Below are 25,872 nucleotides of genomic sequence, written 5' to 3' on the forward strand. Positions count from 1 at the left end.
TCTAGGGTTAAGTTAAGAAGGGGTTAAACAAAACAAGCTGTGAAGGTGCACACGCAGAAACATTCGTGAGGGAGGGGCAGAGACACAGAGCGAGAGAGCTAGTGAGTGGAGACAGACATGAAAACAAGAAATGCCGAAAAGTAAATGCAACTTCACGGATGATTTGCGGAAAAAGTATTTGTGTTTTGGTCCTGGCCGTGACACATGGGAAGCAGAATGCACTGTGTGCAAAGCAGGAACGTGTATATCTGTGGCAAATAAAGATCTAAAAGCCCATATCGACACTACAAAGCACAAAACAGCTGTGCGAGGCGAGAGCTCGTTTATGACAACCTTTTTCCAAAACACAACATAGAATGTGAGATATAACAGGATAATGCATACATTTGTCTTTTTTTTCCAAAACGCTTACAAAAAAGTGGTACCCCAAAAATTTACTGTGGGACCCCATTTGTATGATTTGATGGGGTCCCTGGGACCCCATTTTGAAAATTCCTAGCGCCAACACTACTGTCAACATAGGAGAAAAAATGCTTTATTTAAATAAATATATTACTTATGAAGCAAGTTCGAGTATCATTGGCAAATTTTCACCTAGTCCCGGCCTTGGCGTGCTGCCCGCCTTGGCACGCATATATGTGTCCTCTTTTTGGGATTTCAGAATATGGTCAGCCTACCGTTAGCTGCTAGCATGCCGTGTGTTGTGCCTCGGTGTGCATTGTTTACACAAAGTGCGTTACGCTACTTAATATGTCCGTGTGGAAACTCGTTCGGTACACCTCCGAACCGAACCGGAACCCCCGTACTGAAACGGTTCAATACAAATACACGTACTGTTACACCCCTATGGACTACACATTTTTTTTTAAATGTTAGTAATATCAAGCTCACACAAAGCATTTCATTTGCTGTATTTATTTTTGTAATACCACAAGTGATTGGAACTGTGCAGCAAGGAGACCCTAAAATGGGTACATAAATCTATTGTTCTGCTGGGTGAATAAAAAAAAAACCTGTGCAGGTGGTGACATAAAGTGACAAAGAAAGCTGGTCCAATTGATCTTTGCTGATGGTTTTGCAAAGATCTCTCCCAGTGTAACATCTGGTGATGGTAATAGCTCCCTGTAGATCTCTTTCATGCTACATTAGATTGGGAGATGTGTTGTATTGCTTCACTGAACCTTTGATAAGTGTGTCTGCAGGTACAGAATCCAATGATATACTGTAGCTGTTGTTAGTTTTCATGTTTCCCTGCGCTTCCCAGTGTTTGGATACATCAGAAAAATAGGTGTTAAAGTCACACCTGTGGAGAAATGTTTGTATTTAAATGCAGATCAGCGCAACAGCGTACACAACATCTGCATGTTGCCTCTGTACATGTTTTTGAATGTGTCTGTTCAGGCAATGTTCATCTTTATTTCCATTAACCATTTGTGAAGGTGTGGTTCGTTAGCAAGCCAAATTGCGTGCAGATCATGGTAAATGTGCCAGATGGAATTTTGAAATGAAATCCATCGGCTTCGGGGTGGAACGATTCCTCTGGTAATTTGAGTACGTCAATTTACGAGTGCCGTATTTTCCGGACCATAGGGCGCACCGGATTATAAAGCGCACTGCCGATGAATGGTGTATTTTTGATCTTTTTTCATATATTAGGCGCACCGGATTATAGGGCGCATTTAAGGAGTCCTATTTTTATTTTTTTTTTCTAAATGGAAAACACTTCCTTGTGGTCTACATAACATGTAATGGTGGTTCTTTGGTCAAAATGTCGCATGGATTATGTTTTACAGATCATCTTCAAGCCGCTTTCTGACAGTCGCTGCAGTATGCGCCGTTTTGTGGGCGGTCTTATTTACGTGGCTCACCTTCGGGCAGCGTATTTTCCCCGTCGTCTTTGTTGTAGCGGTGTAGCGTGCAAGGACGGGAGTGGAAGAAGTGTCAAAAGATGGAGCTAACTGTTTTAATGACATTAAGACTCTACTTAAATCAATAACGGAGCAGCATCTTCTCATACGGAAACAACAACACCGTAAATGTGTCCCGTGAAAAATCGTCCGACCGGAACTCTCTAATAACTAAAGTTCCTTGGGTGAATAATGTAAACTCACTACACCGGTATGTTTTAGCGCTTTCATGGCGAGTTTACTGACAGACATAAGTAAGAACTTTACACTATGTTATATTCGAAATGGCAACAGCAGAGGATGAATGTCACATAACGTAATAACAATAATAATAAGTCAAACTTTTGCTTGCATGCAGAACGGCCCCAGGCCTATGGACACTACATCAACACACCCAAGACAATGGGCATGTACAACCCCCCACCCCCGCCCACGTCTTCACCACCGCTTGATTCCCCTTCGGGTGATGGACGACTGGCAGCGCTTCATAGAAGCAGTCGACCTCCAGGGCCCCAACCCCCCCCCCCCCCCTCTCTGTTGCGAGTTGTCGTGATTAAATGTAACATGTTTATGTGTGCATGGCATGGAGGTTTTTTCCCCACTCCAGACTAGGCCCCCTTAGGAGCCCAGTCTAGATTGTATTTTTTTACTCATCTTCTTCCCTAGTTTTTACCTTTTTCCCACCTTTTACGGGGCGCCTCGTGGCGACCCATCAGCGTAACCCTGTACACTGTTTGTTTGTCTAATCTTGAACGGGTTTGTGCTGAAAACATAGTTTCGTTGTACTTGTGCAATGACAATAAAGTCCTATCCTATAACAAGAAGATAGAGAAAAAGAAGAAGCTTATCGACTACGGCGTCGGCACATACTGCAAAGGTGGACGTGCACATTTTTTCAGGATTCATGCAGATCCCAAATAAAGATCAGCAGGTACCAGAAGGTAAGAAAAGTTGCTTTTGCATAATATTGCAAAACAAAACGCCAGATAATGTCTTAACTTATACACACACCATAATAATACTTGTATGTTGAAGCACAGTACAATCTGTCAAGCGGTGCGGCTTCATAGCTTCCCAAAGTCGTACTAAAACATTTAAATAGATTTTGGAACGCCGTGTGTAATGTTCTATATTTTCAATGGAACATATAAAATGTTGGTGTTGTTTACTTGAGTCATATTGCAGTCTACACGTATCCCTTATGTGTGACTGCCATCTACTGGTCGTTACACCATGTACCAAATAAAATTGCTTCGAGGTCGGTAAGCAAAACCAGAATTATTCCGTACATTAGGTGCATCTGGTTATAAGGCGCACTGTCGAGTTTTGAGAAAAAAAAAAGGATTTTAAGTGCGTCTTTTAGTCCGGAAAATACGGTATTCCCATGGTTCTTGTATCTCAAATCAGCGAGCTGCAGAATGGCCAGCGGTCCCGGGGTGGGCAGAAGAAAGGCTTCCAAAATACACCCAAAGCCTCACTGAAAGCGTTTGCCATCAACCCAGACACGGGGGAACAATCCGCAATGGACCGAGCCACTTGGCGCTCTTCCATCCACAAAGACGCCAAGTTGTGCGAAGCAAACAGGACCACCACCGCAGAAAAGAAAAGGCAAGCCCGAAAAACCCGTGCCATCAACCCTCCTGGAGATGTCCCCCTCGTCCTTTGGTACCCAAACCAGGATCGGCCTCGTCAGCCATCTGCGCACGCACAGACAGAGCCAGTCCCAGAAACCCTACGATGACTAGAGTGGTCCTCGTCGACCCGACGGACGAACAAAGATCTCAAATTTGCCCCGCCCGTTGAAATGAATTGAACTAAGCCTTTTAAAAAATGCTTCCAAAGGTTCGGTGTCTAATGGTTGGAAAACAAAGTTATGTCAATCTCTAGCTATAAGCTACTGCCAGCAAATAAGACCGAATATTTCGGGGCGGCTCTTATGGCGTTCACTGCGGCATTTGCTATGCCATCTTGCGGGGTGGAGGCTCCTAACTCAAGTCATGCTCACAACTTAAAGCGGAACTGCACTTTTTCTGGAATTTTGCCTATCGTTTACAGCAGGGGTGTCCAAACTTTTTCCACTGAGGGCCGCACACGGAAAAATTAAAGCATGTGGGGGCCATTTTGATATTTTTCATTTTCAAACCATAACAAAATATATGCATTTTTTATTTATTTTACCTTTAGGGGTCCCGGGGACCATAAAGGGTCTCAGTCATTAAAATGTTAAAAATAAGTCAGATTATTATTTTTTTTTAATTATTTAACGCTTACAGTAAATCTCTATATCAACTTCAAGTTGATATAAAGTAATACAAACAAAAAAAAATGTTTTATGGCTTTTCTGTCAAAAACAACTTAGTTTTTTTATAGTAAAACTGAAATATGCAGTAATTAGAGCCCTAAAAGATCAATAATGCAGGACACCATTGATTTTAATTATTTCATATTTTTGAGTAATCACAGTGAAAAGATAAATAAAAAATCACTAAATATATTTGGGATCCAAAAGGTGCTCCACTCAGAAAGTGATACATTTTTATTAGGTTTGTCTTTTATTTTCAACGCTTAAGTTACGAGATCAACTTCAGATGTATCTGTCAATTTTATGCTGGAACTATTATTTTGTTCGTTTTATGCGCTTTTGTCAAAGAAAACTTTGATGTTTTTATATGGCTACTACACAATATATGCAATATTTACCACATAAAACATTTTAAAGTGAAATATTTGAAGTAATTGGAGCCCTGAAAATAATTCATTATAACATGGATTTTTTGTCATTATTATTATTTTTTTTGAGCAATGGCAAAAAAAGAAAAATGAAGAAAGACAAAAGAAAAAAAAACAGCCTGCATGGCAGTTTTTGTGTCAACATTGCAACTTTTTCTCGTTAGATTTCACCTCATTCCACTTTTTTTAATGTTCTTTTTTATTTTTAGAATAGTATTTCCAGAATGTGTGGCGGGCCGGTAAACAATTAGCTGCGGGCCGCAAACGGCCCCCGGGCCACACTTTGGACACACCTGGTTTACAGTCATTATGAGAGCCAAGAACACACAAGTCTTTGTTTTAGGACAGGGGTCCCCAAACTTTTTGACTAGGTAGGGGCCGCATTGGGTTAAAAAAAAATTGTCCGGGGGCTGGGCTGTATATATATATATATATATATATATATATATATATATATATATATATATATATATATATATATATATATATATATATATATATATATAGTACAGACCGAGTTTGGACACACCTTCTCATTCAATGGGTTTTCTTTGTTTTCATGACTATTGTATTGTATTGTAGATTGTCACTGAAGGCATCAAAACTATGAATGAGCACATGTGGAGTTATGTACTTAACAAAAAAAGGTAAAACATCTGAAAACATGTTTTATATTCTAGTTTTATCAAAATAGCCACCCTTTGCTCGGATTACTTTTTCGCACACTGCCGTTTCCTTTAACTTGGACACACACGTCTATACCTTTGGCCATTAAAAGCCAGTAATTTCCAGGAGTTATCTCACCTTCTGAGTAGCCTCTGATTTACTAATGGTTTCTAATGTTGTAAAAATGTGTAGAATAAATATTAAATGTCAACATTTCTGTCAACGAAGATTTGCTTCAGCCTGCGACACATAGTCATTTTGATAGTAGGCTATTATAGCTAATATAGACACTTAGGTCACGTGTTGCCTTCGTTATAAGACTTATATACGGCTTTTCATTTTTTCCGGCTCCAGACGGATTGTTTTTTTGTATTTTTGGTCTAATATGGCTCTTTCAACGTTTTGGGTGGCCGACCCTTGGTCTAGTACAGGGGTCGGCAATCCGCGGCTCTAGAGCCGCATGCGGCTCTTTAGCGCCGCCCTAGTGGCTCTCTGAAGCTTTTTAAAAAATGTATGAAAAATGGAAAAAGATGAGGGGAAAAAAAAAAAATTTTTGTTTTAATATGGTTTCTGTAGGAGGAAAAACATGACACAAACCTCCTTAATTGTTATAAATCACACTGTTTGTATTAAACATGCTTCACTGATTCGAGTATTTGGCGAGCGCCGATTTGTCCTACTAATTTTGGCGGTCCTTGAACTCACCTTAGTTCGTTTACATGTATAACTTTTTCCGACTTTCTAGGACGTGTTTTATGCCACTTCTTTTTCTGTCTCGTTTTGTCCACCAAACTTTTAACGTTGTGCGTGAATGCACAAAGATGAGGTTTTTTGATGTTATTGACTTGTGTGTTGTGCTAATCAGACATATTTGGTCACTGCATGACTGCAAGCTAATCGATGCTAACATGCTATTTAGGCTAGCGATATGTACATATTGCATCATTATGCCTCATTTGTAGCTATATTTGAAGTCATTTAGTTTCTTTTAAGTCATCTCAATTCAATGTATATCTCATGACACACTATCTGTTTGTAATATGGCTTTTAATTTCTTGCGGATGGTGGTGGGTGGGCGGTGTGTGAAATTTATTTTTTTCATTTATTTATTTTTTCATAAAGAAATAAAATCATGTGTGCTTACGGACTGTATCCCTGCAGATGTATTGATCTATATTGATGTATAATGTATATATTGTGTTTTTTATGTTGATTTAATAAAAAAATAAAAAAAATAAAAAAAAAATTTTTTCTTTTTTTTAATTTCTTTCGGCCCGTGGCATATGCCGTATAGGCAAATGCTAAGGGCGCCGTCCATCAGGGGGCGCCACGCCAGTGCCACAAATGTTGGAGAAAAAAAAAAGTTAGTACTATTATTTCTAAATACAAAAAAGAATCCCACGTTAATTAAAATGCAAAGTAAAGCCTATTTAATAGAAATATTTTTTGTTACAACATTACGCCCAACCCCCTACCCCCGCACGGTGCGCCCCCTCCCTTCCCGTATCATGACTTTTTGGACGTCACCACATCAAAAAATCAACACAAGATGTCAAAACGGCCAAAACAGGTGCCCAGGGAAGAAAAAAGAGAAAAGAAGAGGAGGCGAAATGAGAAAAAGACAGAGGTAGCAGGTAGGTAACGTTAGCCTACATGAAATTATTTGTCTGTTGCAGAATGTGATAGTAACCTGGCTTTTTAGCATTAAGCTAATGTTACATGATTCGGCAATTGCTAATCAATAAATGGATAGTTCTGTTTTAACGTCGGGTTAATATTGTGGAGGGGGCTAAATTGTTATGGAAAATAATAATGTAATGTTAGGTAATTACAGTACTCCCACCTTACATTCCTCAGGGACATTTGTATTAGATCTTTTAAGCAGGTGTTTTTTGTTAACATTGTTATTGCCTTCTGGTTAGCTAATATTTGCCCTGCAGGTAATAGTCACTTTTCCACCCCTTTATATATTAGGTATAGTTGTAAGCCTAGTTGTTAAAGTGTACATCATTAATGTTAATTAAGCAATATCACATGAGAGGGAATGCTGTTTTTTAATTTGAGCACTGCTGTGATTCGGTTAAAGATAATCATAACATAACATTCTCATATAATATGTTAATTTGCTTTCTTTAAGTAAAAAAAAAGGTCAAAGACAAAGCTATTCGGTTTCTTGTGAGTATATACACTTCACTGCCGATGTGGGGGGGGGGGGGGCGCCACCTAAAATCTTGCCTCGGGCGCCAGATTGGTTAGGGCCAGGCCTGTCCGGTACCAATCGGTCCGCGGACCGGTACCAGGCCGCGGCCCGGTGGTTGGGGACCACTGCTCTAAAGCAAAGCTGAAATACGGTTTTATTTTACATTTTCTACATCTGACTGTCAACAGGCCTAAACTGGGTCTATTATCAATGTGGTGGACAAATAATTAAGCTTCAATGGAAAAAAAAAATGCATGGGTGCTAAATCCCAGTCAGTCTAGTTGTGTTTTTCTGAACTGACTGTGCTGTCTTGTTTTTTAATTAAAATTAATCAATTCACGAAGCAACAACAGAGAAAACGGAGCTTTGCGCTCAACACAAAACTTTTTTTTTTTTACATCACAGAGTGAATAACACCTGACGTCGCAGGAACAGTTTATTAAAAAGTAGAGCAAATATGCCAAATATCATGCAACTATGCCAAATATCATGCAAAATGTCTGTCACAAATCCCATTCTCGTCAAAATGACAACACAAATTACTCTTTGACGCACAGAGGCTGAAAATTATAAAATTAAAAAAACACAGTGGCATGTCTGGTTGCACTCTCTAATTAGGTTCTCTGTATATAGATCCACGCTCCACTGAGAAGAACCCCCCCCCTCCCCACACACACACACACACATCATGCCTTCCTATATTGTTTACTAATCCCCTTGAGATCAAACTTTGCAACAGAACAATAACTGAACGCCGTGAAGACAAACATGGCTCCTCGGGGTCTGATTGTTAAAACAAGAGTTCTTCCAGTCGAGACAAAAAAAGCTACTTAAACATTCTGCTCTCATCTTTAGCATACCACTGACCACGGCTCTGGTGCCTAATACTGACGGGGGATCTATACGTAGACATCTCTCCACGGCCGTAGAATTTTAAAATCATACATTTACTGTGGAGCCAAGTCAGTCAAAAAGATTTAAGGGATAAACTAGTGCTGCCAAACAATACCATTTCTTGGCTATGGGTGGATTTGGATAATCAGAATGAAATATCATCATATTTAATCTATATTAATGGCGTTTCATTTTGTATGAGCAAAGAGACTCACAAAAGAAGGTAACAAATATGCATTTAGGGCCTGTTACTAAAGGTTTGCGTGTACTAGGGTTGTACGGTATGTCGGTTGTCACGGCGCATGCGGAATCCCTCATGCCTTCTGCTGCAAGGGTCCCTATTAAAATGATTAAAAGGACCAAAATACGGTAAATATTGGACAGATTGCATATTGTTATGAACGTGTCTGTTACTACATTATATATAGACTTGCAGTGTGTACATAAAACGTTGATGGAGTGTTTTGAAGTTGTTCTAGAAGGCTTTGAAGGCTACAACGGTGATTCCCATTAGCCACATCTTCTAAGTGTTTTTTATCATCTTTAAAATCCTGAAAAACAAAACAAAAACTCTCATAATGATTGTGAATGATAGGCAAATTTCCAAAAAAAGTGCAGTTCCCCTTTAAAGGCCTACTGAAACCCACTACAACCGACCACGCAGTCTGATAGTTTATATATCAATGATGAAATCTTAACATTGCAACACATGCCAATACGGCCGGGTTAACTTATAAAGTGCAATTTTAAATTTCCCGCTAAACTTCCGGTTGAAAACGTCTATGTATGATGACGTATGCGCGTGACGTCAATCGTTGAAACGGAAGTATTCGGACACATTGTATCCAATACAAAAAGCTCGGTTTTCATCGCAAAATTCCACAGTATTCTGGACATCTGTGTTGGTGAATCTTTTGCAATTTGTTTAATGAACAATGAAGATTGCAAAGAAGAAAGCTGTAGGTGGGATCGGTGTATTAGCGGCTGGCTGCAGCAACACAACCAGGAGGACTTTGAATTGGATAGCAGACACGCTATCCGACGCTAGCCTCCGACCGCACGGATGATCGGGTGAAGTCCTTCGTCCTTCCGTCGATCGCTGGAACGCAGGTGAGCACGGGTGTTGATGAGCAGATGAGGGCTGGCTGGCGTAGGTGGATAGCTAATGTTTTTAGCATAGCTCTGTGAGGTCCCGTTGCTAAGTTAGCTTCAATGACGTCGTTAGCAACAGCATTGTTAAGCTTCGCCAGGCTGGAAAGCATTAACCGTGTAGCTACAGGTCCATGGTTTAATAGTATTGTTGATTTTCTGTCTATCCTTCCAGTCAGGGGTTTATTTCTTTTGTTTCTATCTGCAGTTAAGCCCGATGCTATCACGTTAGCTCCGTAGCTAAAGTGCTTCGCCGATGTATTGTCGTGGAGATAAAAGTCACTGTGAATGTCCATTTCGCGTTCTCGACTCTCATTTTCAAGAGGATATAGTATCCGAGGTGGTTTAAAATACAAATCCGTGATCCACAATAGAAAAAGGAGAGAGTGTGGAATCCAATGAGCCAGCTTGTACCTAAGTTACGGTCAGAGCGAAAAAAGATGCGTCCTGCACTGCACTCTAGTCCTTCACTCTCACGTTCCTCATCCACAAATCTTTCATCCTGGCTCAAATTAATGGGGTAATCGTCACTTTCTCGGTCCGAATCGCTCTCGCTGCTGGTGTAAACAATGGGGAAATGTGAGGAGCCTTTCAACCTGTGACGTCACGCTACTTCCGGTACAGGCAAGGCTTTTTTTTATCAGCGACCAAAAGTTGCGAACTTTATCGTCGATGTTCTCTACTAAATCCTTTCAGCAAAACTATGGCAATATCGCGAAATGATCAAGTATGACACCTAGAATGGATCTGCTATCCCCTTTTAAATAAAAAAAATTCATTTCAGTAGGCCTTTAAAGAGCTGTTTAAAACGTAATGCAATTTGGTGTCCTTTAATATTTTCAAAATGACGTTTGTTTATTTTAGATACAATATATATTATTAAAATATTTCCTAGATGAAAAAAATACGTAATAAAATATGCATTTTTTTATTTGTCTTGAGCCCATAAGTGCAGCTTTTCTCCAATGAGTGCACCTTAGGTGGCAACAAAAATAAAAATATAAAGTGGTGTCAATAGCCACGTGTACAAGGACAACATTTATTTAATATGATCATCATTCTGATTAGAATGTTACCGTGTACGTGGACCCTGAAAAAATTATCTGATTATGACGTGCATTTTCATGCATCACACCTTAAATCGGAATACTTTTCTTTGGCATAACATAAACAGAAAGGTGTGTTATTATTTGTGCTATGGCGCCATCTTTTGGATGAGTTTGCTCACTGCAGGTGCTGAAGACGCATTAGACTTCCACTGTTAACAAACATGGCTTTGTGCTTTTTTGTTTGTCCGACGTTATCACAGTATTTATTTAAGTTGATATGGTATCATTGTTTCCTTCTGTTCACTACTTTTGTTTTACCTCTCTTTTTGAAATCAAGCTGTTCTGTGCTTTTTATGTTGTGATTATGTACGGGTTGCGGCGCATATTCATGTTTTAACATTGTGTGTATGTGTTTGAGGCTTGCAGTTTGCACTTTGAGTTGATGTCATGTAGTGAATAAAACAGCTCGTTAAGACGAAAACTGGATCCCTTCTGGTATTGTTACATCGACGCATGAGACTCCATACCATACTTTTTTCTCGTTTTAAAGCAACAACTATATATAACATTACTTCTGTACATGTTGAATGGGGGGAGACAACAGCAAGACAATCACTTAATTCCAAGACTATTAAAAGTAATCCACCTTCACCACCAAAGTATATCTGACATCAAAAACATGCGCAGTAAGGATAATTCTAACCCGAATTTTAGAAGACACTATCCGAATGACTATGAGCATAAACCACCCGTCTCGATCTGTATGAAATTTTGATCCGAACGTGTGTGATCGAGTCAGAATACTCCAAATGACGTGTTTACATGAAGCATTTAGGCTTTTAATCCGATTAAATGTGTCCATGTGCCCATAGCTATTGTAGACGCACTGCAGGAAAGCTTCTAAAATGCCCATAAAAAGTGGTAGATGTCTCCTGCATGTTTGAAAACGTAGCAAAACACCACATGAATGTGCAGTAAATTAGAGTGTCTCCTTGGTGATGCCTCTTATATAAAAATCCTCATTTGAATAAAGCGGTCTGCACCATTTTACAGTTGCACACAGAACACGCCCACGACTAGCACACGCTATTTTATAGATTCCACAAACTGTTTAGTGCGAGGTCTTTAAATCATACTTGCCAACCCTCCCGAATTTTCCGGGAAACTCCCGGATTTCAGTGCCTCTCCCGAAAATCTCCCGGGACAACCATTCTCCCGAATTTCTCCCGATTTCCAGCTGGACAACAATATTGGGGGCGGACCTGAGTGAGGACAGCCTGTCGTCACGTCCGCTTTTCCTCCATACAAACAGCGTGCCGGCCCAGTCACGTTATAACATCTACGGCTTTTGGAGAGTGCACAACTGCACACACAACAAGAAGGAGACGAAGCAGAAGAACGAAGAAGAGACAGTCACGGCGACGACGAGTAAGAAGAAGTACGCTTGCAAGTTCCAAAAGATAGTGACAGAGAATCCTAAACTCACTCCTTTCCTGCAAATTACATTTCACAGATGCTGACCATACCTATGCTCCCCAAAAGGCTGTGCTACTGGCTGCAAAGCATTGCACTTTCAAATACAACAATGAGTAGAGGAGTGTTATGTGTGTGTATAGGTGTAAATAAATGAACACTGAAATTCAAGTATTTTGTTTTATTTATATATATATATATATATATATATATATATATATATATATACATACATATATATATATATATACTAAAATAAATATATATATATATATATATATATATATATATATATATATATATATATATAGCTAGAATTCACTGAAATTCAAGTATTTCTTTTATTTATATATACATATATATATATACATATATATATATATATATATATATATATATATATATACATATATATACATATATATATATGTATATGTATATATATATATATATATATATATATATATATATATATATATATATATATACATATATACATATATACATACATATATATATATATATATATATATATATATATATATATATATATATATATATATATATATATATATATATATATATATATATATATAAGAAATACTTGAATTTCAGTGAATTATATATATATAAGAAATACTTGAATTTCAGTGAATTCTAGCTATAAATATACTCCTCCCCCCTTGACCCCGCCCACCTCAACCCCCCAATCTCCCGAATTCGGAGGTCTCAAGATTGGCAAGTATACTTTAAATGCTTTTATTTGGTTTGGTTTGCAGTCGTTTTTTTTACATTCTCTTTGCATCACAGGAACACCATCTATTCCATTTTTCTATTTATTCTATTTCATATATAATCTATTCCTATTATCCATTGCTATTGATAACCTACTCTCCCCACCCTTCAGTGGTCTTACCTGGTTTGGATCCTTCAGCCACAGAACCGTTGTACACCTGATTTTTAAACTCAGGTCGGTTGTCGTTCATATCAATCACGTAGATGTACAGATCTATCGGATTCTCCACCTGGTTGCCATTCATGTCCACTGCATGCGCTCGCAACTGTGAACAAACAGCAGAGCGACAAAGAACACACCGTTAGATTTCAGCGCTGTCAATGAACACACACACTCCAATTGAGGCTTAACAAGATTTTGTATGGATTTATGTAATGAAACTCTGCATGCTAATTGTTCTGTGCAACCTTGACTTGTTAATTGACAGTCTCATTTAATTGGCTCATTTCTCCAACTGGACATCATGCTGTTAGTTTTATTATCGACACATAAACAGAGGAAAAGTGTCATGTCAGACAGTAACAGAAGCAAAAATAAAACAGAGGTGTTGATTCGGAGGTAGAGGGCGGGGGTGTGGACTACGAGTAGATAACATCAACTGAACTGATAAAGAAGACGAACAAAAAAGTAGTGTACGGAAAAAGGTCAGAGTGAGGAATTCACTTGTTCAGTTGAATGCAACTAGACATGGCGGTGGTGTGATGAGGATAGTGGGTTTGGGCTGACAAAAGTAATCTTCATCCACAGTGAGACGTCTTAATCTCCACGGCTGCCTTCACACACTCACCTTTCTCCACCAATTACCAATAACAATATCTGATAAGAATTGAAGCTTTGTAATGGCCATATAACCGAATAGCATGTTTAGCTAAGGCTTACACTAATCTCCCCGTACGAGAAATGTTGATACTTTTTGTAGAACTGCTCTCTTATAGGATAAAACCCGCACAAATCTATCCAAATGGGATTGCCCATAGATACATTACAAAACACATTTGTTAAGGTGGACCTATGATACATTTTATTTATCTTTATTTTGACTTATAAAAACTGTGACAATGTTGGATACTTGTGTTAACCCCCTCCACATCCCACCCCCCGGATTGTAAATAATGTAAATAATTCAATGTATATACTCTTATGATTAACTTGTGTGATGACTGTGTTATACCATGAATTGATTTACTTAAACAAGTTGAAAAACTTATTCGGGTTTTACCATTTAGTGCTCAATTGTACGGAATATGTACTGTACTGTGCAATCTACTAATAAAAGTTTCAATCAATCAATCAATCAAAAACAAAGCTTCAAATTATAAGGTTAATGCATTTTAGATGCCTCTGTTCGTAGGGTTTTGCAGCCTGGCTATGATGTGACTTCGCCGCGAGGCGGAAGCACTTATTAAGCTATCAAGGTCCTGATCGACTAAAGGTTTGCGTGTACTAAAACTAGTGTTGTCCCAATATCAAAATCATTTTGATACTTTTTGGTACTTTTCCATCCATCCATCCATTTTCTACCGCTTATTCCCTTCGGGGTCGCGGGGGGCGCTGGAGCCTATCTCAGCTACAATCGGGCGGAAGGCGGGGTACACCCTGGACAAGTCGCCACCTCATCGCAGGGCCAACACAGATAGACAGACAACATTCACACTCACATTCACACACTAGGGCCAATTTAGTGTTGCCAATCAACCTATCCCCAGGTGCATGTCTTTGGAGGTGATTGTTATGCGCGTGACGTCAATAGTTAAACGGCAGTATTCGGACACCATTGAATCCAATACAAAAAAAGCTCTGTTTTCATCTCAAAATTCCACAGTATTCTGGACATCTGTGTTTGTGAATCTTTTGCAATTTGTTTAATGAACAATGGAGACTGCAAAGAAGAAAGTTGTAGGTGGGATCGATGTATTAGCGGCTGGCTGCAGCAACACAACCAGGAGGACTTTGAATTGGATAGCAGACGCGCTATCCGACGCTAGCCTCCGACCGCACGGATGATCGGGTGAAGTCCTTCGTCCTTCCGTCGATCGCTGGAACGCAGGTGAGCACGGGTGTTGATGAGCAGATGAGGGCTGGCTGGCGTAGGTGGAACGCTAATGTTTTTATCATAGCTTTGTGAGGTCCCGTTGCTAAGTTAGCTTCAATGGCGTCGTTAGCAACAGCATTGTTAAGCTTCGCCAAGCTGGAAAGCATTACCCGTGTATTTACAGGTCCATGGTTTAATAGTATTGTTGATTTTCTGTCTATCCTTCCAGTCAGGGGTTTATTTATTTTGTTTCTATCTGCATTTAAGCACGATGCTATCACGTTAGCTCCGTAGCTAAAGTACTTCACCGATGTATTGTCGTGGAGATAAAAGTCACTGTGAATGTCCATTTCGCGTTCTGGACTCTCATTTTCAAGAGGATATAGTATCCGAGGTGGTTTAAAATACAAATCCGTGATCCACAATAGAAAAAAGAGAGAGTGTGGAATCCAATGAGCCAGCTTGGACCTAAGTTACGGTCAGAGCGAAAAAAGATGCATCCTGCACTGCACTCTAGTCCTTCACTCTCATGTTCCTCCTCCACGAATCTTTCATCCTGGCTCAAATGAATGGGGTAATCGTCGCTTTCTCTGTCCGAATCGCTCTCGCTGCTGGTGTAAACAATGGGGAAATGTGAGGAGCCTTTCAACTTGTGACGTCACGCTACTTCCGGTACAGGCAAGGCTTTTTTTTATCAGCGACCAAAAGTTGCGAACTTTATTGTCGATATTCTCTACTAAATCCTTTCAGCAAAAATATGGCAAAATCGCAAAATTATCAAGTATGACACAAGGAATGGATCTGCTATCCCCGTTTAAATAAAAACAAATTCATTTCAGTAGGCCTTTAAATAAAATAGTGAACATACAAGACAACTTGTCTTTTATTAGTAGGTAAGCAAACAAAGGCTCCTAATTTAGTCTGCAGTAACATAGTGTGTTATTTTCCATTCTATTAATATGTCAACATTATTAAGGACACGTGGTAGAAAATGAATTATTCATCTACTTGTTCATTTACAGTTAATATATGCTTACTTTCTCTTTTAACATGTTCTATCTACACTTCTGTTAAAATGTAATAATCACTTATCCAACTGTTGTTTGATACTTTCCATTAGTTTTGGATGATACCACAAATTTGGGTATCAATACGATACCAAGTCGTTACAGGATCATACATTGGTCATATTCAAAGTCTTCATGTGTCCAGGGACATATTTCCTGAGTTTATAAACATAATATAACGTTTAAAAAAACGTAAAAAGCTGTTGTCATGCCAAAAAATATTTTTGCTTCAATGCCTGCACCTGCTTTGACTTTTTTACCGTTAAACATGTCAATCTTTGTGCGTGCTTTTGAGAATGCATGAAAAAACACGCACAAATACAAGTACACACATGCTGAATAAGCATAGTGCTGATACAGTGCACCCTGGGGAGACACGAGGGTCATTTAAAAGAGCCTCCGTGAGACAATTAATGATCCTCAAAATGCAATTTTCCCATTGGCTGAACCACAACAACAACAACAAACATGAAAGATAACTAACAAACAGGACAGTCTGTTTTCTCAGCAGTGAATGAAACACGCTGAAAGATGCTTGACGAGGATAAGTGGGACCGCTCCTGAGCAAGCATGAGTGATCATCAATCTGCATTTTTGTTTGCATTCATTTGTGACTGGGTTTACTCTTGGACATGCTGTTTGCGGGTTTATTTATGTTTTCCTGGATGTTTGGTTCTGTCCTTTGTGTCTTGTGTGTTCCTCGGAATGATCCCTGCAGATGGTATGCATGTGTTTCTCTGTCTGGTGAAAGAAATTTAAATGTGATCTATAGGCCTGAAAAAATATATGTGCTTGTGCAGATTGCATTGCATGTGTGGAAATGCCATCAGTTTTCTGTGAGGCCAGCTCTGGCATAAGTGGACCATACTTATAGTTTCTTACCAAACCTCTGGTCCACTTAACTAATACATTACCAAACCTCCAGAACAATCCAGTACATCCTTGACTGTTTTGCTCGGTTTTCTGTTGTTGGAACACCAAAGTATTTCAATCAATCAATCAATGTTTATTTATATAGTTTATTTTATAAGTTTGAGGGTTATAAATATAAACACCTGCTTAGTACCACTGGAAGACTGCCTTTTCGAAAAAAAGGACCACAACTATGGAACTCTTTACCTGACACTTTGAAAAGTATACCTGCACTTGTCACTTTCAAAAAATGTATTATTGGCTTTTATCTAGTTTGCACTTTGTCTGTTTTATTTCTATTATCATTATTATCGACTCATCTTTGCCTTATTCTATTTTTTATTTTCCTATTTTAATGATGTTGGATCTGTGTTGTTGTTGTTGTTGTTGTTGTTGTTGTTGGGGACAAGTGTTGTAAATTAGCTTTGGCTACAAACACTATGATGTGTACATTGGATGTGTCATGAAGTGGACTATGGCGGGTGTGTTTTTCCGAGATGCAATAAAAGTTGGAGCGGACATGGCGTGAAGTTGAAGACATATTTTATTTTAACACTCAAAAGGAACAATAAACAAAAGGCGCTCACAGCGGAGGTAGAAAACTTGGCTATGAAAAACAAAACTACCACTTTGGCGTAAACTATGGACAGAAAACAAAACTTGCTAACTATGGCCTTAATAAACAATAACTTACTTGCGGACGAAAGGAGCAGCATGAACGATGGACATGAAACAGAGTGTCAGGAGTGTGATGTCACCAGGCTGACTGCCTGGCAACTACAGGGTTTAAATAGTCAAGACATGATTAAAGACAGGTGCGTGAGTCGTGAGGACAGGTGAAAACTAATGGGTTGCTATGGTGACAAACAAGAGTGCACAATGAGTCCAAACGTGGAACAGGTGAAACTAATGGGTAACCATGGAAACAAGACAAGGGAGTGAAAAGCAGGAACTAAAAAGAGTCCAAAACCAAGCAGAACATAACTTAAACAAAACATGATCACACAGACATGATATTTAAGACATTCATAAGGATAGGAAAAGGATGCATCTTTTTTGTATGACTGTTTATATGTTTATACAACACACCCATGTAGGGTTGAACGGTATACCGGTATAAGTATAGTACCGTAATACTAATGAATCATATTTGGTACTATACCACCTCTGAAAAGTACCGGTCCGCCACTAATCCTCGCCTCCATGGCGACAAATAAAGTAAGTTTCTTACAAGTATCATCCCTGCAGGACGAGGAATAGCTAAACATGCTTCACTACACAGCGTAGCTCACCGGCCTCAACATGTAAACAAACACCATTGGTGGATCTACACCTAACATCCACTGTAATGATACTAAGTACAGTAGCGTATCTAGTTGATACTACTATGATTACGTCTATATTTTTTGGCATCACAGCATCTTCTTTCGTTTTTTTAAAAAATATAATATTTATAAACTCAGGAAATATGTCCCTGGACACACGAGGACTTTGAATATGACCAATGTATGATCCTGTAACTACTTGGTATCGAATTGATACCCATATTTGTGGTATCATCCAAAACTAATGTAAAGCATCCAAACAACAGAAGAATAAGTGATTATTACATTTTAAAATAAGTGTAGATAGAACATGTTAAAAGGGAAAGTAAGCAGATAATAACAGTAAATGAACAAGTAGATTAATAATTCATTTTCTACCACTTGTCCTTTATAATTTTGACAGAATAATATAATGGAAAATGACACAATATGTTACTGCATATGTCAGCAGACTAAATTAAGAGCCTTTGTTTGCTTACTTACTAACAAAAAACAAGTTGTCTAGGATGTTCACTATTATATTTAAGGACAAACTTTCAATAAGAAACACATGTTTAATGTATCGGATGATTGTTTGTTAACATAAAGCCAATAATGCAATTTTTGTGTGGTTCCCTTTATTTAGAAAAGTATCAAAAAGTACCGAAAAGTTTTTAAATCATTTTGGTACCGGTACCAAAATATTGGTATCGGGACAACACTAGTTTTAGTACACACAAACCTTTAGTTGATCAGGACTTTTAATATCTCAATAATTGCTTCCACCTTTTGATACCCCAATTTGTGGTATCATCCAAAACTAATGTAAAGCATCAACAGAAGAATATGTGTTTATTACATTTTAACAGAAGTGTAGATAGAACATGTTAAAAGAGAAAGTAAGCAGATAATAACAGTAAATGAAAAAGTAGATTAATAATACATTTTCTACCAATTGTCCTTAAAAATGTTGACAAAACAATAGAATGGAAAATGACACAATATGTTACTGCATATGTCAGCGGACAAATTAAGAGCCTTTGTTTGCTTACTTAAAAAACAAGTGGTCTTGTATGTTCACTATTTTATTTAAGGACAAACTTGCAATAAGAAACACATGTTTAATGTACCGTAAGATTTTTTGTTAAAATAAAGCCAATAATACAAGTTTTTGTGGTCTCCTTTATTTAGAAAAGTACCGAAAAGTATAGAAATAATTTTGGTACCGGTACCAGTACCAAAATATTGGTATCGGGACAACACTACACCCATGTATGACAAACTAAATGTCATTTGCTGGATTGCTTTGCTGACTCACAGGAAGGAGCTACGTCTGACAAAGCTAAAGCTCGGACTCGCCCCTACCCCATGGTGCTGGTCTGTCAAAAACAGCAGGCTCTTCTCTCATTCGGCTCAAGCCTTGAACTAACAAGCAAAGTTTGGCCTGCAGGAGCTCAGCAGCGCTGGAACTTCCTGTCAAGTTGAAATAAAATGAGCGATGCACGGACTAAATTTCCCCCGGGCCGATTGCTTGCAACCTTCTCTAACCCTAAATCATACATCACATTGCAAGCAGCGTGAATCCACACAAGTTTAATTAGGGAGGCAAATTCAACTTGAAGAACCCTCAGCCTAACACGCTCTCCTCTCAACAGGCAGTGTCACATAAGAGCTGAATAGTGTGCGCCCTCTTCTTTCCCGGGGACCAATAATCTGGTACTGTTAACGATCCCAGTTCACTGGTTCTGCGAAAATGGGGGGGGGAGTCATGCAGAGTCAACAAACAGGCGTACGCCACGGCACACGTGGTAACAAACCCCTCATGTTTGATTGATTGATTGAGGATTTTATTATTAGATTGCACATTACAGTACATATTCCGTACAATTGACCACTAAATGGTAACACCCGAATACGTTTTTCAACTTGTTTAAGTCGGGGTCCACGTTAATCAATTCATGGTATGGGTTCATCAAAGGCCATGTCTACACTAAGTTGTTTAACCGCTTAAATGAATAATTATTTAGCCTAAGCCCCGTTTCAGCCACAGTAACCCATCGTTTAAGGTCCCCCTCCTCCGACTAAATTTTACACGGGTAAGTCAGCCGTGCATTTTTTGAATCTCCGGCACTTAGCTTTGTATGGACTCATTGATCGTTTACAAAGTGAGTTCGGAGAGGAAGTGACACCAGAAAGACCGCGCCCCACACAGGAAGTGACGTCAGAAAGAACGCGCCACTGCCAGCTTCATAATAAAGCGGTTTCGTAGCTCGGAGCTAACCATTGGAAATATGGAGGCGAGTCATCCAGACATGCCCGTGTTTCTCCTTCTTCGACATGTACAGGCGCTTGTGGAAATCACACATGAATACCTTAAAACATGGGTGTCAAACTCTGGCCCGCGGGCCAAATTATCACCGCTAATACTCATACTTGCCAACCCTCCCGATTTTCAGTGCCCCTTTCGAAAGTCTCCCGGGGCAACCATTCTCCCGAATTTCTCCCGATTTCCACCCGGACAACAATATTGGGGGCGTTTCTTAAAGGCACTGCCTTTAGCGTCCTCTACAACCTGTCGTCACGTCTACTTTTCCTCCATACAAACAGCGTGCCGGCCCCTGTCACATGATATATGCGGCTTCCACACACACATAAGTGAATGCAAGGCATACTTGATCAACAGCCATACAGGTCACATTGAGGGTGGCCGCATAAACAACTTGAACACTGTTACAAATATGCGCCACACTGTGATACCACACCAAACAAGAATGACAAACACATTTCGGGAGAACATCCGCACCGTAACACAACATAAACACAACAGAACATATACCCAGAACCCCTTGCAGCACTAACTCTTAAGGGACGCTACAATACACACCCCCCGCTACCACCAAACCCCGCCCACCTGAGCCCCGACATTAATGAACTAACATCCCAGAAAAGATGGCAGGTATCTGGCTTGGGCATATCAGATTAGATCAGTGTGTCGCAAACTGAGCAGTAAGAAGGCCTGAATGGTTGATTTATTCATTGTTATTTTATTTTCAAATTTATTAGCCAGTGGAAAAAGTTAATGTTGATATTTACCTCAGAAGGCTGCAAATAGAAAAGAGGCATTCCATTTTTTATTTAAATTTTATTTAATATACCATTGATGTATTTTCGTTTGTTTTTTGAAAGTTGATTTTGCACTATTAAGCTATATAAGCGTTGCTTGTTCCATATTCAGTGTTAAAGCAAATCAGTGTAGTAAACTGAGCAATAATTAACGTTTTATTCATGCACTTTCTCTTGCTTGCAGCTATTTGGGATACAATACTTCTCAGACAACAAGAGAACTTTCCGTGCTGAGAGAACGGCGAAAAACTTTGTCGATTTGTCGAAGGAGAGACAACGAGAATGCGAGCTCCCGTGGATGTGATAAAAAAGATAGCGTGTGCTTTGTATTACCCGGCCGTTGAGGGAAACGGCGAATGCTTTTGGACTGGCAAAGCAGACTGTATCAGTTATTGTCCGCCATGTATGTCGTGGACTCAACGTCTAGGTCCAGAGTATATAAAGTCACCAAAAACTAATGGACAATGAAGGTGAAGGCAAAAGAGCGAGGAATGTCCTGACCAGATTTCTAGATCCCTAGATTGATTAATGTAAAATGTTCTTTATCACATTGTTTACATGTGTCTAATAACGATTTCATTAATTTATGATGGCTGCCCCACAGCACACTGGATTCCAGTTCATTGAAATACCACAACACTGGATATTGTTCAGATAAGTTACTTTTAAGAACATGCATGACGTGCGCATTTTCCGCACATGCGTACAAGGTTGCGTTGCGCCAGCGGATGGAGGGGTTCGGGGGTCTTAAACGGTGGCATTGTTGTGTGTGGTTAGGTGGGATTTACCCTGGATAACCTTATCCGGCTTAAAAGAAAATGGAAAACACCCTTGAAAGTACAAGACAATTCAATCAAGAAGACAATCATCTGAAGCTTTGTTTGTTCATACTGCATTGCGCTTTACGTGTGCACCGGCGTCTATAATGTGTGTGTGTTGACGGAGACTCTAAAGAGATCAACTCTCCTTTATTCCATCTCTCCTCCGAGACAGGTGCATGCTTTTGAATTAGTTCTATCAGCGGCACAGCCATCTATCACGCTGACAGGCACGCGGGCACCACAGGGCTGACGCTCGAGCGCACCTTGAGTGGAGGTGTCGCACTCTTTGCCGGTATAAACTGAAACCTGTAATGTGTGTATATTAACCAATGACCTGACGTCAACAGAGCTCTGGTGTGGTCTGCATGTTTAATTCACAGCTCCGCAAAAGCTGTTTACGACGGCTTCTGGAGGCGCACGCTTGATCCTCCCCCGGCTTGTGGGTGTGAGTAATGAGGGAAACCTGTAGGCTGCACGCAGGCTGACTGTACACTTGTCATTGGCGCAGCTGCGGAGCGCTCAAGGTGAGCTCGCGGCATTGTGTCAGAGGGCCTCGTTTAAACGGGGCGGCTGTACACAAAGCTGAAAAGGCCGACATGTACGCACCAAGAGAAGGCGGAGGAGGGACAGAAACCTTTGACCTGCTTATGACCCAAACAAACACAATGCATCAATCATAACATTGTGTAAAATGGAACAGACAGTTTTTGACACGTAATATGCTCACTAGCTATATATATATATATATATATATATATATATATATATATATATATATATATATATATATATATATATATATATATATATATATATACATACACTACCGTTCAAAAGTTTGGGGTCACATTGAAATGTCCTTATTTTTGAAGGAAAAGCACTGTACTTTTATAAATAAATGATAAATGGGTTATACTTGTATAGCGTTGACAGTATTTCCACATTCACCCATTCACACACACATTCACACACTGATGGAGGGAGCTGCCATGCAAGGCGCTACCAGCACCCATCAGGAGCAAGGGTGAAGTGTCTTGCCCAAGGACACAACGGACGTGACTAGGATGGTAGAAGGTGGGGATTGAACCCCAGTAACCAGCAACCCTCCGATTGCTGGCACAGCCACTCTACCAACTTCGCCACGCCGTCTTTTCAATGAAGATAACTTTAAACTAGTCTTAACTTTAAAGAAATACACTCTATACATTGCTAATGTGGTAAATGACCATTCTAGCTGCAAATGTCTGGTTTTTGGTGCAATATCTACATAGGTGTATAGAGGCCCATTTTTAGCAACTATCACTCCAGTGTTCTAATGGTACAATGTGTTTGCTCATTGGCTCAGAAGGCTAATTGATGATTAGAAAACCCTTGTGCAATCATGTTCACACATCTGAAAACAGTTTAGCTCGTTACATAAGCTACAAAACGGACCTTCCTTTGAGCAGATTGAGTTTCTGGAGCACCACATTTGTGGGGTCAATTAAACGCTCAAAATGGCCAGAAAAAGAGAACTTTCATCTGAAACTCGACAGTCTATTCTTGTTCTTAGAAATGAAGGCTATTCCACAAAATTGTTTGAGTGACCCCAAACTTTTGAACGGTAGTGTGTATGTATGTATGTATATATATATATATATATATATATATATATATATATATATATATATATATATATATATATATATATATATATATATATATATATATATATATATATATATATATATATATATATATATATATATATATATAGTCAAGGTTACTGTGGTCTATCCGTTATACTGTGCTTAATACTGGAGTAGAGTGGAATATATGTAAACACAAAACTATTCCATCCCTACAAGCCTTTTTCGCAGGTTTCTCTGCGATATAATCCCCTGAAGAGCAGAGAAACCTGCGAAACAGGCTTGTAGGGATGAAATAGACACTGTGTTTTTTCCTGACCTAATGTGTTATATATATATACATATATACATATATATATATATATATATATATATATATATAGATATATATATATATATATATATATATATATATATATACATATATACATATATATATATATATATATATATATATATATATATATATATATATATATATATATATATACATATATACATATATATATATATATATATATATATATATATATATATATATATATATATATATATATATATATATATATATATATATATATATATATATATATGCTCCAGCTCGCACACACAAATATACATACCAACGCTTTTTTCCACCACACAGCAGAGCGTTGATTGTGACGTAATAACAATCATTTGTATTAAAAAAAAATGCAGGACTTACATTATTAGGAAATGATCAGAGACACAGCTATAGCTAACAAACTGAACAACAACACTGTAACTAACTAACTTTAACCCCCAAGAGACCCTGACGACGCTTCAAAATTAAGTATAAACGATAAAACATTGAATGTTAAGAGCATGTGAAAGTTCAACTCCTACCTTGTTTAAATCACTAACAACCTCCTTAATTTTGGTATCAATTAGAAATATCAAGCAGCTAAAATGCGCCAAACATGAATAAGTGTGGAGAGTGCTTTCCATTATTCCCATCATGTGATGATTTAAACGAGTTTTATTCTAAATTATGTAGAGTGCATGGATTTTATTTGTAATATCCACAAAGTTCCATCCTATCTTGCTAATTGTATTGTACCATTTGTGCCGGGAAGAAATCTGTGTTCTAAGAACTCCGGCTTATTAGTGATTCTCAGAGCCCAAACAATTATGCGGGGTATTCGGGTTCCTGTACTCAGGAATGCCCTCCCGGTAACAGTTAGAGATGCGACCTCAGTGGAAGCATTTAAGTCCCATCTTAACACTCATTTGTATACTCTAGCCTTTAAATAGACCCCCGTTTTAGACCAGTTGATCTGCTGTCTCTTTTCTGCTCTGCCCCCCTCTCCGGCGTGGAGAGGTTATTAGGTGACCACAGATGACGCGCTAGCTGTTCAAAGTCGGGACCTGGTTTGGACCACTCGTCTGTGCATCAGTTGGGGACATCTTTGCGCTAATGACTTGTCTCCACTCAAGATGATCCCCTGCTGGCCCCACTATGGACTGGACTCTCACACTATTAACTAGATCCACTCAACGTTCATTGCACCGGTCGCCTAGGGGCTGCTATCCATCCACTTGGGTAAAACAGAATCCATCCTGTTTGGGTCCCACATCAAACTTAAGAGAGTCAATGACTTCACCATAAAAGTAGGTGACAGTGTCATCACCAGGAAAGATGAGGTCACCTACCTAGGTTCCATTCTAGAGGCTAACCTTTCCTGTGATAAAATGGCAACCAAGGTAATCAAAAAGGTTAACCAACGAACGAGATTTCTCTACAGAATTTCCTCTCTGGTCAACAAAAGCACCTTGAGGATTCTGGCGGGAACTCTCGTTCAACCCTTTTTCGATTACGCATGCACCTCCTGGTACCCTAGCACCTCCAAAACCCTCAAATCTAAACTCCAAACATCTCAGAACAAGCTAGTCAGGTTACTTCTAGACCTCCACCCCAGATCCCACCTCACTCCTACCCACTTCTCTAAAGTGGGCTGGCTCAAGGTGGAGGACAGAGTTAAACAACTTGCACTGAGCCTAGTCTATAAAATCCGCTACACCTCCCTGATACCGAAGTACATGTCAAACTACTTCCTTAACGTAAATGACCGCCATAACCACAACACCAGGGGGTGCTCC

General features: G+C 39.1%; 1 protein-coding gene across 4 annotated transcripts in view; it reads right to left on the reverse strand.

Moving 5' to 3' along the window:
• Window positions 1-25,872, reverse strand: part of cdh4 (cadherin 4, type 1, R-cadherin (retinal)) — a 620,224-nt gene that overhangs the window by 125,777 nt on the left and 468,575 nt on the right. For all 4 annotated transcript variants that reach the window (XM_062046835.1, XM_062046825.1, XM_062046843.1 and 1 more), the window contains one exon: window positions 12,985-13,129. In XM_062046835.1, the coding sequence (XP_061902819.1) occupies window positions 12,985-13,129 (145 nt within the window). The remainder of the gene's footprint in view (window positions 1-12,984; window positions 13,130-25,872) is intronic.

Source organism: Entelurus aequoreus, linkage group LG01 (genome assembly GCF_033978785.1).
Source record: "Entelurus aequoreus isolate RoL-2023_Sb linkage group LG01, RoL_Eaeq_v1.1, whole genome shotgun sequence".
Lineage (NCBI taxonomy): Eukaryota > Metazoa > Chordata > Actinopteri > Syngnathiformes > Syngnathidae > Entelurus > Entelurus aequoreus.